The sequence below is a fragment of the Phalacrocorax aristotelis genome, chromosome W, assembly GCF_949628215.1.
Source record: "Phalacrocorax aristotelis chromosome W, bGulAri2.1, whole genome shotgun sequence".
Classification (NCBI taxonomy): Eukaryota; Metazoa; Chordata; class Aves; order Suliformes; family Phalacrocoracidae; genus Phalacrocorax; species Phalacrocorax aristotelis.
The window spans coordinates 4283823-4299614 of record NC_134310.1 but is presented as its reverse complement, the minus strand read 5'-3'; the positions used below and the strand labels follow the sequence as shown (position 1 = coordinate 4299614).

At 39.3% G+C, this 15792-nt stretch overlaps 1 protein-coding gene across 2 annotated transcripts in view; it reads left to right on the top strand.

Moving 5' to 3' along the window:
• The window catches only part of LOC142049836 (amyloid-beta A4 precursor protein-binding family A member 1-like), a 66090-nt gene that overhangs the window by 13296 nt on the left and 37002 nt on the right, over positions 1-15792 (top strand). For both annotated transcript variants that reach the window (XM_075077919.1, XM_075077920.1), the window contains exons 2-4: positions 4516-4614; positions 8941-8980; positions 12606-12751. In XM_075077919.1, coding sequence (XP_074934020.1) covers positions 4516-4614; positions 8941-8980; positions 12606-12751 — 285 coding nt within the window. The remainder of the gene's footprint in view (positions 1-4515; positions 4615-8940; positions 8981-12605; positions 12752-15792) is intronic.

Sequence of the window (15792 nt, the reverse complement as noted above, 5' to 3'; positions counted from 1 at the left end):
TGGTGTGCAAGGGAGTGAATGCGGCTTGGGGACTGGCAGTGTTGGATTGGTGTAGCAAGTGCTGTTGGTTTTGGTTGTTCTTACCCCCTTCCCCGGGTTTCGTGCCTCTCATTGTTTTCTTTTTCATTGCATTATTGTTGCTGTTGTTCTTATTGTTTTATTTTAATTATTAAACTGTTCTTTTCAGCCCACGAGCTTTACCCTTCTGATTACAGAATGGTAGGGGTTGGAAGGGACCTCTGGAGATCATCCCGTCCAACCCCCCTGCTTGAGCAGGCACACCCACAGCAGGGGGCACAGGACCATGTCCAGGCGGGTTTTGAATGTCTCCAGGGGAGGGACTCCACAGCCTCTCTGGGCAGCCTGTTCCACTGCTCTGCCAGCCTCACAGGAAAGAAGTTTTTTCCCATATTGAAGTGGAACTTCCTGTGTTCCAACTTGTGCCCATTGCCCATTGTCCTGTCATTGGGCACCACTGAAAAGAGCCTAGTCCCATCATACTGGCACCCACCCTTTAGCTATTTATAGGTATTGATGAAATCCCCATCAGTCTTCTCATCTCCAGGCTAAACAAACCCAAGTCTTTTAGCCTTTCCTCATATGGGAGATGCTCCAGTCCCCTGATCATCCGCTGGACTTGCTCAAGGAGTTCCACATCCTTCTTAAACTGGGGGGGCCCAAAACTGGACACAGTACTCCACATGTGGTCTCACTAGGGCAGAGTAGATGGGGAGGATAACCTCTCTCGATCTGCTGGCCACACTCCTAATACATCCCAGGATGCTGTTGGCCTTCTTGGCCACAAGGGGACAGTGCTGGCTCATGGTCAGCTTGTTGTCCACCAGCACTCCCAGGTCCTTCTCAGCAGAGCTGCTTTCCAGCAGGTCAGCCCCCAGCCTGTACTGGTGCATGGGGTTGTTCCTCCCCAGGGGCAGGACCTTGCACTTGGTCTTGCTGAGTTTCATGAGGTCCCCCTCAGCCCAGCTCTCCAGCCTGTCCAGGTCTTGCTGGATGGCATCACGGCCTTCTGGTGTATTCTCTCCCCCATCCTGCCGGTGGGAGAGCGAGCGAGCGGCTGTGTGGGGTAGAGTTGCTGGCTAAACCGCAACAAAATCCCATTGTAAAGGGCAGTGAAGTGGATCGTATTCTTAGACTGAAGCAATGCAATTAAGATGAAGAATTTTTTTATCTATTGGGCTAAAAAAGAAATATAGGTAGGTCTTCAAGGAGGAGAAAAAAAGGGTTGTGGATGCTTATTGTTATTAAGAGTCCTGGAAAAAAAGCACTCTACAAGTCAGTAGCAAAGTTTTCTATGGTAATAGTAGAAAGACTGACATTCATTTATTGTTTGTATCCTGACAAAGTTTTAGTTAGGCTTCTAAAGCAGTTCTGTTAACTCTTAAGGAATCAGTATTGGACATTTGCTTTAGACATTAGTTTACATTGTTTCCAAGTAGCTGCATAAATTGTTTGTCCTCTGTGGTTTATCAAAAATATTTCTTGCTATTGGTATAAAAGCTACTTGTGGGCTGTAGTGTATGTTGTATATTGTACCTCTGTGCTTTCATTTGCTGAGGAAGACAAACAGGCTATGATTCTTCAAAGACAAACTTGGACATACAAGCATTTTTGAGAATAAGTCTAATTGCATGTCTTGTAGCACACTATAGATTCTATGATGTTTGCATTTGGGGGGGTGGGGGTTGGTCAGGCTGCAGTAGTTTTTTCAGAAACTTTTGTAACAAACATGCAAAGACAGTTCCTAGAAGGCTGTATAATCTTTCTGATAGGTCAATAAGAATAATATTCTGTAGACAAGACTAGCTTATGATTTTTGTGATGCTACTGGAACAACCATTAACACATTTTAAGCAGTGCTGAATTTCTATATGTCAGTAATTAGATTAGTTTATGTAAAAGCTTTTTTGTTATTATTTTGGCATATGAGTATGAGAGCTTTCAGGCTTTTCAGAGAATTCTTCATGGATACATTTGGTGTTGAAGGATCATATGCGCTTTTTTTTTGTTTTTGCTTACTGCTTAAAGCTCAGTCTTCCAATATCTGTATATGATGTCATTGTTAGGTTGAGAGTTTTTCACACCTTTCATGTTTAACCATAATATACACAGTATTATGTATCTAATGGGAATAAGAACGCAATGGGAATGCTTTCCTAAGAGAATAGGAAATGCTACTTGTGCAGTTGAGTCAGCACAGAACTGTAACATTTTATGTCACATGGTAAGTTAGGATGTATATAACTCTCTCAAAGTACTTGTGAAAGTGTCAGGGAACTTATGGGTGATAAATGATTCATCATTGTCATAGTGCAAGTATATTCCCATATTCTAGGTGCCATTTCACAAAATCACCTTTTCTGTATGTCTTTTTTTTGCCCCACAGTTGTGAATAAAATAAATAAATAAATAGAAGCAAAGGCTACTGTTTACCTAGGATGCATCTGTATAAAGAATTGCTTTCTAACTCTTTGGTAGCCTCTATTAGTTGAATGTGATTCTGGAATGTCTTTTTAGTAAACATACAAGATAGGCCTTTTCAAGAAATGAGGAAAAGGAGGAGGTGGATGGATTATTTTTGTTGTGTGTTTATGAAGAAAAAGCAGCAGAAATTAGATTTCATAGCATAATATTTGATAGAGTTTGAGATTTAAGCTGGGGTGGGAATGCAGCCAAGAATTTGCTGCTGCCATCTCAAAGCAGAAATATAGTCATATTACAGTGTTATAACACTAGCTGGCTTAGAGAGGGGATGTAATAATTGCTTATGAAGCTAGAATGATAGTATTTGGCTGTTTTACTATTAGTGACAAACTGTACTGATGTGGCAAAGCAAGGAGCAAGATTCCTATGTTGAAGGAGACTTTGCAGAATTTCAGAGCTTCTGGGCTTAAAAAACAACCAGTGCGCATAACTGAATACTAAAGCTTCAGCTGAGGGCTCACCTTGTGACATCTGCACTGCCACATCTCCTAAAGATCTGGTTTTGAAATACTTTCTGGGTCAAAGCTTTACAGTCTTCTTTCTATATGCTGTATTTTTTAATCATATTTGTACTAAAGTACTTACTACTCTTGACTTTAGATACATAACTATTGCTCTTTAATGTTAGCAGCATTCTATAACAGTGTCCTATTAGTATGATAGTATTTCTCATAGCAGCTTACCAAGGTATTTGCTGGTGGATCACACAGAGATAGAAAATTCATGATACTGGTTTTCTGTGGTTTTCACTTTATTTTTCTAATATGACTTTCCCAAGTATATGACATTTGATGGAGGTTTTATAGTTAGAACAGAGAAGAACATTCTTTATAATAGTGAATGACTGGGGGAAATAGTCTGAAAGATGGTTTCTCCATTAAGATTTAATTAAGGTTTTGGTAGCAGGGGTTACAAGGTGGTCTCTGTGGGAAGAGGTATGGGTAGCCCTGTGCCTGACACAGCTGGTTCCAGCCAGCTTGTTCATGGACCCACAGCAGGCTGAAGCTGAGCCAGTCAGTGAAGTTGGTGGTGCCTCTGTGAAAACATTTAAAGGACAAAAATGCCAGATGATGAGCAGAGGAGTGAGGGGGGAAAAAAGTGAGAAACAGTAGTATGAACACCAAGGTCCGAGAAGAAGGGAGGAGGTTCTCCAGGCACCAGACCAGATATTCCCCTGGAGCCTGTGGAAGAGACCATGCCGGAGCAGATATCCACACTATGGCCTGTGAAGGACCCCACACTGGAGCAGGTAGATATTTCTTGAAGGAACTGAGACCTGTGGAAAACCCACACTATAGCAGATTTTTCCTGACAGGAACTGCAGCTTGTGGAGAGGACCTATGCTGGAGCAGGGGAAAAGTGTGAGGAGGAAGGACCAGCAGAAAGGAACTGTTATGGACTGACCTAAATCCTGTTTCCCATCCACCCTGCATTGCTTGGGGTGTGGGGAAATAGGGGAGTCAGGAATTGAGCCTGGGAAAAAGGGGTGGGGAGAAGGTGTTGTTTTAATTTGTCTTTGTTTCTCACCATCCAAATCTATTTTAATTGGCAAAAATTAAAGGATTCTTCCACAAGTCAAGTCAGTTTTGCCCATGACAGTAATTGGTAAGTGATCTTCCTGTCTTTATCTTGACCCATGAGCTTTTCCATCTTATTTTCTCCCCCCATTCTGTTGAGGAGGGGGAGTGAGAGAAAGGCTGGGTGGGCGTGTAGCAGCTGGCCGAGGTCAACCCACCACAGTTGTCTACCACTGAAGGCAGCTATTAATTTTTCAACATGCTGCATTTAATAGATTATTGACAAAGTAAAGTTTTCTGTGTTGATTTAGCTGTTCAGATAAGTCTCAACATCCTAATAGACTGTGTGATCATTGCAATGAAAAGGGCTATAACACTTCAGAAAGTGTTTGTCATGTTTTGGTGTTTTCCTCATTTCTTATTCCCACTGCCAAACCAGAGATATTTCTACATCAGTCACTCAAATGATGTAATTTTATTTTCTTACCATGTCTAGTCTCTGTCTCCTGATTCCTCTTCACCCTGGGGTGCTGAACCAAGTAGGCAACATCATCAGGATATCTGCAGTACAGCAGAGACCTCCACTAATAAAGAGGTAGTGCAAGCTTTTTAAAAGTCACTGTCTTGTCTGTACTGCTTATGCCTTTCTATTTTCTTTATGTCTTTGTACATGTATAATCTCCTCTCTTGTACCAAAACAGCAACAAAAACAAAAAACTGATTTGATATTTTCCCTTTGTGTTTGTCTCCCTGACTGAATGCATAACATACTGTATCCGAGACCATTTGTGATGGCATTCCTTACTCTAGCCGCAACAACACTTGTTTAACAGGCTAGAGGGTATTGATTTATTGAGGATCAGCTGCCAATGTCACCTCTGTATTCAGGGCAAGAGGAGCTAGCTCTCTTCCTTATCTCTGCAGAATATCTTGCCATAAAGAGAATAACATTTCTCAGCCAGGTGAATAGGCCCTTCCAATGTACTAATTTAATGCTGCCTACTATCTTATTGACGGGCAAATTGACCCGTAGGAACAAGTAAGTGATTTCTCAATAGCCTGCCAATGATTCACAGGCAGAACTGAAACTAGAATCTAGGAGTCCTGACTCTGGGCTCCTTGAAAGCAAGCTATACACTTCATTTTTTTTTTTGTCAAGGTCTTTACCTGGCAGGTTTCCACACTGCAGTAGTTCCACTAAGATGAGATGAGAAATGCTTATCTCACTGATATGAGGTGAGAATTTTTTTTCAAACTTCAGTGTTAGATTTGTTAGAGATCTGCAAGCAAGTAGACACAGTTGCTGATAGATATCATGCTGTTAGCTGATAGCTAAGCACAAGTTATCTTCTACAAACGAACAATCTAATGTACTGTAAACAGAAATATTGGTTGAAATTTAAACAAGACTTAGTCCATTCTTGTTTTTCTTCTTTATCATCTAGGGGAGAAAAAAGCTTATAGCCTGTGTATATATGTTAATTTAAATACATGCTTGCATTTAGAAGGGGATGGAAGCTTTCAGAAGACTTCAGAATTTTGTCCTTAATTTATCCTGCACTAAAGCCTTCAACAGCATTGGATTGTGCCATTATGTTTTAACTTACAATATTTAGTTTGCTAAAGCCTCTGGCTTTATTCAGTTTACAGATGTAGTTGCTTTGTGACAACGCTAAAGGCTGACAGTTGTTAGATATTAATCTTACTCAAAGGAGAAAATGAACAATATACTACCCATTTTAGTTTTCAATATGTGATTACATACAGTGTTAAGTGTTATTTCAGGGTAATTTCAGTCAGATGTGCTGGGGTTTTTTTTCCATGCAAATAAGCAACTGTTGTGGTTAGCCCCAACTGGCAACTAAGCCCCACACAGCCGCTCGCTCACTCCCCCACCAGTGGGATGGGGGAGGGAAACAAAAGGGTAAAAGTGAGGAAACTCATGGCAGTTTAATAATTAAAATAAACAATAACAACAATAATAATATAATGGGGAGAGAGAGAAGAAACCGGGGAGGGAAGATAAAACAACCAAAACAAACAAGTGCTGCAACTGCTCATGATCCATCACTGCCAGCCCACAACCACCCTACCCCATGCCAACTCCCCCAGTTAATATACTGGGCATGATGTCACATGATATGGAATATCCCATTGGCCAGTTGGGGTCAGGTGTCTTGGCTGTGGCCCTTCCCCTCCCGGCTTCTTGTGCATGTGGCAGAGCATGGGAAGCTGGAAAGGTCCCTAACTAGTATAGGTGCTACTTAGTGACACTTAGCTGCTACTTAACAACTAAAGCATCAATGTGCCATCAGCACTATACCAGCTACAGTGAAGAGAATTAACTCTATCCCAGCCAAAGCCATCACAATATGGGAGAATTTAGTAAAGACAACTTTGTATAAAAACCCATGGTAATAGGTATACTAAAGCATATGCTGCTGTTAAACCTTTTGAAAATAAAAGTTTTTGATAAGCCAAGCATTACAAGATGTTGACAAACCTGAACCTCATTCTGCAATGCGTTAAATTTTGAGCAACTCATATATATATATTTATTTTTATATATATATAAAAAAACAAGATTCACATATGATCAGGATGAAGTCCAGTGTCTCAGATGATGTTCAGTTGCATTTACATATTCACATATATACCAATTTGTTTCCCTTTATGATAGGCAGTTTAACAGGTTCTATATGCTTGTGACAAATCAATCACTTGGGAAGCGCATGCTTATGTGACAGGTAAATGACTAATCCAGTGAGTCTTTTCCATTAATTGGTACAAGGACGTGAGGAATAAGTAATATTTTTCATCCTACTACACTGTCCTTACTGTAAAATAATTGGTGGCAGAAAAACAAAAGACATATGAAAGATAAAACAGAGCCTAGAGAACCTTAAAATACTTGGCCTTTCCTCATGAAAGAGCATTTCTGAGTTGTCCAGCAAAACCATAAAAGCTCTTGTGGTAGATTTGGCAGTGTTAGGTTTGCAGTTGGACTCGATGATCTTAAAGGTCTTTTCCAACCTAAATGATTCTATGATTCTTCTCAGAGACAATATCAGCAGAGAGAAATTTATGACTAAGTAATGACTGCCTGCTGTCAAAATGCTTAAGGAAAATCAAGTGCTGAGAGGACACAAGCATTTATTTTCAAATCAGGACTGGCTTTTCTGTGGCTATTCAATCTGTTGTGATGACTTTATTTTTACTGCGCCACCTATACCCACTTCAATAATTGCATGCAATTGCTGCTACTGTGATGCTAGCAGATATTCAGTTATCTGGATTCTGACAGGCCTAGAGAACAAAACAACTGTACACTTCTAAAAAAACTCAAAGTATACATATATTTTTTTTAAAAAGACTCAAGGCCTAACCAAATTTTATGTATATAATTACAGGTTTGACAGATATTCAGTAATCTGACTAGCCAATAAAACTTCATTTCAGGATAAAGCTGAGAAAACTAATATTAATGTTTTTATTACAAAGGCTCTACAAAGACAATTCTTTTCATTCATTATCCATGTCAAGAAACACTGATAAAACTAAAGTAATAACAAGGTATCAGAAAACGTTATTGAAAAAGGGGAATCAATTTTTAATTATATATCTATGAGTAATAAAAAAATAGGTCATTAATATTGAATTACTGGTTTTGTCCATCAACTGAACACTAAAATTTACATTTTAAATAAAGGTTTTGTTAAAACCTAAAAGTGTGTCCTAAAAATAATGAGGCTTTGTCATTATTATTTTTGTAAGGGAGGTACTAAACCATGCAGTGTTGCTGTGCTGGTTTTGGCTGGGATAGAGTATATTAACTGGGGGAGTTGGTGTGGGGTGGTTCAGGTTGAGGTGGTCAGTGTTGGAGGGGGGTGTCAGTGGGTGGTGAGTGGCTGTGGCACTTGTTTGTTTTGGGTTTTTATTACCCTATCACCCTTCCACCCTGGGTTTTGCCTCCCTCTCTTGTTATTTTCCAGTTGTAGTAGTTTGGTTAGTTGTAGTGGTTGTTTTATTTTAATTATTAAACTGTTCTTATCTCAACCCATGAGTTTTCTCACTTTTGCCCTTCTGATTCTCTCCCCCATCCCACCAGTGGGGGAGTGAGCGAGTGGCTGTGTGGGTCTGAGTTGCTGCCTGGGGCTAACCACAACATATTGAGTATAACAAAATGGTGAGTCTCCCTGAAGTTATAGTTTCTGATACCAGTCTCTTTCATAGACAACTGGGTTTTTTTCTATTAGTTTACCTTTCATGAAAGTGAGACTTTACTTCATTCTTTACTTGATTAAATAAACAAGGAATAAATGCCTTGCTTGCAGTTTTCATTGTCTAAATCATGCATGTTCATATGTATTTTTGTGCTTGTTACAGTATAAACATAATCAGTGTAGGACTGTTGTTAAATACATCTACTCCAGCAGATATAAGTGGCTACATAGCCTTTCAAGAACAATCCTAATAAGTTATTAAATTTGGTTCATAATTAACAGAATAGGTCAATTATTTTTGTCATGAATAATAATAGTATTAGTCCTTCTTTTTAATATCTCCAGATTTATTTATTTAGAAAATGTCTATGAGAGATTATGTATTTTCCTGTATTTCTGTTTGTTAAAGAGAGCACGGCACTAATTAGTAGTCAGGAAGCATGTTGCCAAACACCAAGAGCTAATTCAAAATAATGTAGTGTTGCCTGCTTGATGAACAAGTTAATAGAATATACCATATTTAGGGGTAATAACCCTCTAATAATTGGTCAGACATTTAATTTAAAAGTAAATATTTTCCTAATAAGCTCACCCTCTTTTGCTAATAACTATTACTGTGATTTCATTTTTATGGAGGAATTTTTAATGTGTATTGAAGCATATTTGTTCTGTTGAAATCCTATTTGTCTTGATTACAGTCCAGAAAAAGCTTGGCTTCATTCCCAAAATATGTTGAAGGTAAGATATATTTCATAACTTAAAGGTTTCATTATATGAAGAACTCATGTTTTTATTGTATAGAACTTTATTTTTATGTGCAGAACATAAAACTTGCTGAGATTGGATGAATTGATTTAGATTAAACTGTGTCCAACCTGGAACTTGAATTAAGCCCTAGTAGACTTTTTTAGAAGTTGAGCAAAATCTCTCTTATTTTGTAATATTTAATTGATGCGTCCTGCCACCTTTCTACTGGGTTGTTATCATTGTAATTTAAATTATTGATTAAAAAAAATCACCACGGAATTCATAACATATGTGAATGTGTGTAGAGAGTAATTTGTTGTCTAATAAGGAATAGAGGTTAGACAAAACAGTCAATCTCTCCACAAAACTGAGATTTAATTGGCAGACAAGTAGGAGGAAACTTGCACTGATTTTCAGGTACTTATCCTCTGATTAAATAGCCCTTATCCTTTATAGAATGGAAAAAAAAAAAGCTGACATCATATTTAATTTGGAATGTGTTCAAATTCCTTGATTGCTTTACAGTATACTATCTTTAGACTGTAAATTTTGCCATTGGTCTAGTCTTTAAAAGTATATGTTGTATATTTTAGAACCTGTGACCTCTCTCTGTCATGGACCATCCTAAAGTGTGTCCCTGCCCCCCAACAAATAAAAAAATCTCTTTGCATTCTTTGAGATATTGGTCCAGTGGGCAGTTGCTTAAAACATTGAATACACTATTTTTATGCAGGTAATTGATAGTCTGAGGAAAAACTTTCACCTGCACTACACTTTTATTCAACAGATAATTTCATAATGTACAGAGAGGGGCTTGTGAAGAACAATACTGTTGTTCTGCAAGAGTGTTCACATCTCATAAAAATAAAACATGTTCCTCTTTCCTTTTGATTATGCTTCCTGTCTTATCTGTACCTCTTTCACCCTATGCTTAAGATTTTGTGTTTTGATCAAGAACTGTGCTATAAAGGTTTTGGTAGTGGAAGTGGTGATAAGGCCTTTATGCATAGAGTAACAAATATCAGCAATTACAGTACTGTATATTTTCAGGGCTTGAGCAATAATATGCCAATATGTATCACTTCTAGATGCTATGTGGTTGGTTGGAAGTGGTTGGTAAGATGCTGATACTGCCAGGCTTAGAACAGACACCAACCTAGTGATATCAGGATGCTTGCTCTGTCCCATCTTGGTGTTCCCCTGATAGCCCAGGAAAGCACCCCACAAACTACCACCCCCAATCATCCTGATCATGGAAGCAGGTTTAACATGTGTCATATGGTCAGAACAACAGGTTTTGTTCATTGTCCTGATTTAGACTGCAGTTGACTGATCAAGCACATGGTTGCCCAATGGGGGCCCACAAACACTTTATTAACGTTTTTCCCTGCTGCTTGGCCCTCCTTTTTGTCACCCTTGTATCTCCCTTTCTAATATTCATGCCTGGACTTGGGGCCCCTCACCAACGCCTTGAGCCTTTACAGATGCAGGTCTCCTATTTGCAAGCTAGCCCAGGTTGATGTTTGCTAGCAAATTACACACACACGCTTAAAGTATTAAAGTTCATTAGGGAAATATAAACACACCCTGATTGCTCCAGTTGCTGGCACCTGTGACTTGTGGCCCCTTCTCCATTTGCTGGCACTTAACCCTTGCAGCACTCACATAGGCTAGAGGGTGAGAGCACACAGAAAAATGAATTAAGAAAAAGGATTTAATAAGAAGGCAGGACAGACTGCAGTGATCAAGAACAAGGCTCAGTCAAACAAGTGTACTGACTGGCAGCCTGCTTACATGTGACCAGCCTCTTCTGTCCCCCCTTCTCTCCATTTTCCCATGCTTGTACTTCTCCCCCCTCATCTACCCTGATCCCTCCCATTCTCCACCCTGGTCTCCTCCCAAATAAACAACCCATCTCTAATTACTTTTTCCCCACTGGTCTGTTATTGCTACATCCATACCCAAATTTGGTATTTCTGATACCAGTCCCTAGACACTCTCAGCCTTGTATGCTATAGTCACCCAGGCACTTCTGGCCTTGCAAGGTTCCACTCCCCCAAAGGCCCCCAATGCTCCCTGTCAGGTGTCTGTGAAGTCTCATGTAACTCCCCCTTAACCACCAGTGCAATCCAGCCATCCCTCGTGGTGCTGCCTGTAACTTTTGGCAGTTCACTCTGTTACCTGTCATGTCCAGCAATTTCTTGTGTCACAGCCAGTAGTTTTCCACATCCTGTTCAATTAGCTGAGGCTTGGGACACAGCCTAATCAGTGGCCCAACAATATAAATTCCATTCCTTTGGGTTTCATTCCTGAAAATTACTATCGACCATAATTATTTTCATTTTTTGGGTGTCCATTTATGTAGTACTGAACAGAATGAGCACACTCAAGGTACCTCAAAATCAGTAGTCATAAACTTTCATCTATAAAGAAGCCATAAATTGGGAAAGCTTCATGATAAAGTTTGTGTATGTACTCATATCTGTGTATATATTATGAATTTGATTAAAATTTAGTTCTAGCTACTAATTTTTTTATTAACTTAATGGCATATTCTTTTGGGGGTAAATTTCTCAGTCCTTGTTAATGTCATCTTTGGTGAATTAGAATAAAATTGACATTTTTGTGTTATGTTCAATTTCAGGCTTTAGCACCTCTTAAATCTCAGGCTAACTCCTGAGTTGACTAAAAACTCTGTTCTGAAAGGATCAGGTTTTGTTTCTAGCAAAATAGAGAGCAAAACCAGTTTATAATTCTTGGTAAAATATAGACAATTCTACCAATTCTCAAATTATGATTGTCTGTACATTTTCACTGGCCTTGAACATAGATTTTTTTTTTCTTACTTGTAGCAAAATAAGAAGCTTCTTGCATAAACCTTCCTTTTTCTCAGATCATGAGAATTTTAATATATATATAGAAAAGCCCTAATTTCTGCACATATAATCCCCAAACACCTGAAAACCTGTATATTATACGTTTCTCTGTACTGACTTGTGAGGTGATCAATACCTCATTGACTTTTAACCTTACACAGAAGTTGATGAGAGCTGAAGTCATTATGTATCTTGCAGGACTAAGACAGTAGCTTTTTCCAAATGCAAGAGCCCTTGCACTGTATATTTACCATCAAAATCTTTTTCTCTAGCACCTCCCCCTCCTCCCCGCCCCAACACAATACCCTTGTTGGGAACGAGTGTGATTTTTGTTAATACTGATCTCTTCTACTGGGTGTGGTGGTGTGTGTATCATAACCGTAAAGCACTCTTGAGGAGATTCCACTACCTGTTCAAAGTGCTGAGAGAACAATTTAAGTATTCTTGTTTCTATGTAAGAACAAAACTAGAGAGGTTATTTTGCTCTAGAGTGAACCCTGCCTTATAGGAGAATGATCTATTGTGAGAAATTGAATTAGCAATTAGTTTCTGCTGGAGGGATGTTGAGAAGACATGCTTGGTGTTTTGTATGACTTGATTAAAAGTATTGGTTGTCATGCCATCATGCTAAAGTGAAGTAGTTCAGAGGAGCGTTTGCAGCTCTTAGGTACAGACTCAAGAAGTCAGAATATTATTTCTTTAACCATGGTTTTATGTGATTCCCCCCCCCGTATTTGTAGTTCCTGGACCTTGTGACCCTGAAGACTTGATTGATGGAATAATTTTTGCTGCCAATTACCTCGGCTTCACTCAACTCCTTTCTGACAAAACTCCCTCCAAGAATGTGAGAATGATGCAGGCACAAGAGGCTGTCAGCAGAATCAAGGTGAGGGATGACTCTTGCTGTTTCTCAAGTTAGTGTTTTAAAGCTGCAGATGTGAACTTCTTGTACGCTTAAGTCTTCTCATGTTGGGTTATCTGTGGTTTCATAAACATTAAGTGACTAATCTTTTTTTTTTTTTGCAAGATAAACCACTTAATGCTGCTTTTGGAACAAGGGTGAAAGGAAAAAAGTTCCAGATAATGCTAATTTGTACAGTACAGCTTCTGCTCTAATCTGTTGATGCCGTGAAAAGCCAAAATCGGGACTCAATAGTCTGAACAACTATTAAGCAGGTATTCTTTATTGCAGTGCTGGACGCGCAAGGGATCACTCCTCCTAATGTGCGTGCCTGCACAGGGTTAGTTGCATAACTTATACAAGCTTTACATACATATTCATTAGTTTTCTGAGAAAAGATATACATATTCATTAATTTTCCAATAATTCATTGTCATATGCAAATGTGCTTTGCGCATGCCTGTTGGTGTCTCTGGGTGGTCATCAGGGGTCTCTGGATGAAGGATATACTCTTCCTCACTGCGTCCGCTAGTTAACTGTTGCTTTTGCACAAACTCAGTTCTGAGATCACGTATATACTGTCCTTGAGGGATAGCCTGTTCTGGTTTAGTGTTTTACTCTGCAGTTCCTTATCTTTATGGTTCTGTACATCTGCTTTTCTAAGGTCAAATGTTGTCGTTGCAAATTTGTTTAGGAGCTTCTTGTCCTGAAGCTTTTCTGACTTCCCCAAAGCAACAAGTTTTAGTCACAACAGCTCTATCGATCCCTCCTTTTCTTTTGAGGGCTTGTAGCTTACCTGCTACAATCCTCAATATAAGAATTTCCCTTGGTGTCTAATCTTATTTCTTTTCCAATTACTGTATGTCTCAGCTGAATTTCGACAACAGCAAAGAAAACATCTGAGAGATACACAAACATTCTTAAAACCATTAGAGTAACCAATTCAATTAATAACTGTTTTTCAAACATATCTCACATTGTTGAATGACCTGTCAGATTGTGGTATATAAATTTCTCCCTATTCATTTCCTATTTAAAAAGATATACAGAGAGTCTGCCCCCCAATGTGTTCTATTATGTCCCTCTTTAACAATTCCCCATACCAGTTTGGCAGGAATTATAATTCTGCCATCACTCAAATAGGCCCATCCTCTGGAAGGAATCTGCCCCCCCCCCAACTTTTCTATTAGTTCCTTATCAGTTTTAGAGTATTCAATATTTCCCTGCTCATCTAAACCCTTCCTAACTCTATTATCTGAAATTAACGTTAAGAACTTTTGCATTCTTTCTGCTGCCTGTTTAGCTTCATAATCAGCCAATAGGTTACCTCTTTCCAGGTCAGTGTTACCCTTTAGATGTCCTTGGCAGCGCATGACAGCGACTTTAGTTGGTAGTTGCATTGCCTTTAATAGGCAAAGTATTTCCTCTGCATGCTTTATTTGTTTTCTTTGTGTAGTTAATAGCCCTCATTCTTTCCAAATTGCTCCATGAGCATGGACAACTCCAAAGGCGTATTTGGAATCTATCCATATATTTCTCTTTTTCCCTTTTGCCAGCTCCAGGGCCCTCATCAGGGCAATCAATAATTTCAGCCTTTTGAGCTGATGTTCCAGCAGGTAGTGATTGAGATTCAATTATTTTGTTCACTGTTGTCGCCGCGTATCTAGCCTTTCAAATACCTTGTCAGACGAAGCTGCTTCCGTCTGTGAACCAGGAATCTTGTGCATCTTCCAGAGGCTCTTCTTTCAAATCTGGTCTACTGGAGTAGATAGTCTCTATAGTTTCAAGGCAATTGTGTTAATGGTTCAGAAGTCACTCCACTGAGGAAAGAAGCTGGGTTCGTAACATTGGTTACTTCAATAGTAACATCATCTGGTTCAATTAAAATGGCCTGGTACTGTAGAAATCGGGATGGGGAAAGCCAGTGATTCCCTTTCTGTTCCAACACAGCTGATATTGTGTGTGAAACCAGTACTGTGATCTTTTGGCCTAAGGTGAATTTCCGGGCCTCCTGAATATTCAAGACCACAGCTGCCACAGCTTGCAGGCACCCTGGCCACCCCTTGCTTACTTTGTCAAGCTGTTTAGAAAAACAGGCCACAGCTCTTCTGTAGGGTCCTAGCCATTGAGCTGGGAGTCCCAGAGCTACACCTTGTCTTTCATGGGAAAACAGCCAGAAGGTTTAGTCACATCAGGTAGGCCCAGGGCCGGGGCCTTCATTAGTTCCTTTTTAAGTGTATTGAATGCATTTTGAGCTTCTTTGGACCAGACCAATTGAGTGGGGTTGTTTTTTCAGAAGTTCATACAAAGGTTTTACTATTATTCCATAACTATAAATCCATAACCGGCACCAACCTGTCATTCCCAAAAAGGTCCTGGGTTCTTTTACCATCTGAGGGAGGGGGGTTCTGCAGATGGCTTCTTTTCCTTCTGTTCCTAATTCCCGTTGTCCTCCAGATAATTCATATCCAAGGTAGGTTACTTGTTGCCGCACCATCTGAGCTTTCTGTTGAGACTCGATACCCATTTAGTCCCAAAAAATTCAAGAAACTGGTAGTCCATTATATACAATCAGGTTTTGTTTCAGTTGCTATTAATAAAGTCATCCACATACTGTGAAAGGACTCCTTCCCTGCAGGGAGGATCCCATGTTTCAAGTTCTCGTGCTAATTGATTTCCAGAGATTGTTGGACTATTCTTAAAACCTTGAGTAACACTGTCCAGGTAAGCTTTTTTTGCCAGTGGTAGGGCTTTCCCATTCAAATGCAAATAAATTTTTACTTTCTTTGGCTAAAGGCAAACAGAAGAATGCGTCTTTTAAATCTAATACTGTAAACCATACTTGATTATCCCATAATTTAGTAAGTAAGGTATAAGGATTAGCTACTACAGGGTATAGGTCCTTAATAATTTTGTTCACTTCTCATAAATCTTGTACTACCTGATAGTTCATCTGGCTTTTTTACTAGTAATATGGGGTATTATATTCTGATTCACATTCTATTAATAGCCTGTGCTGTAAAATT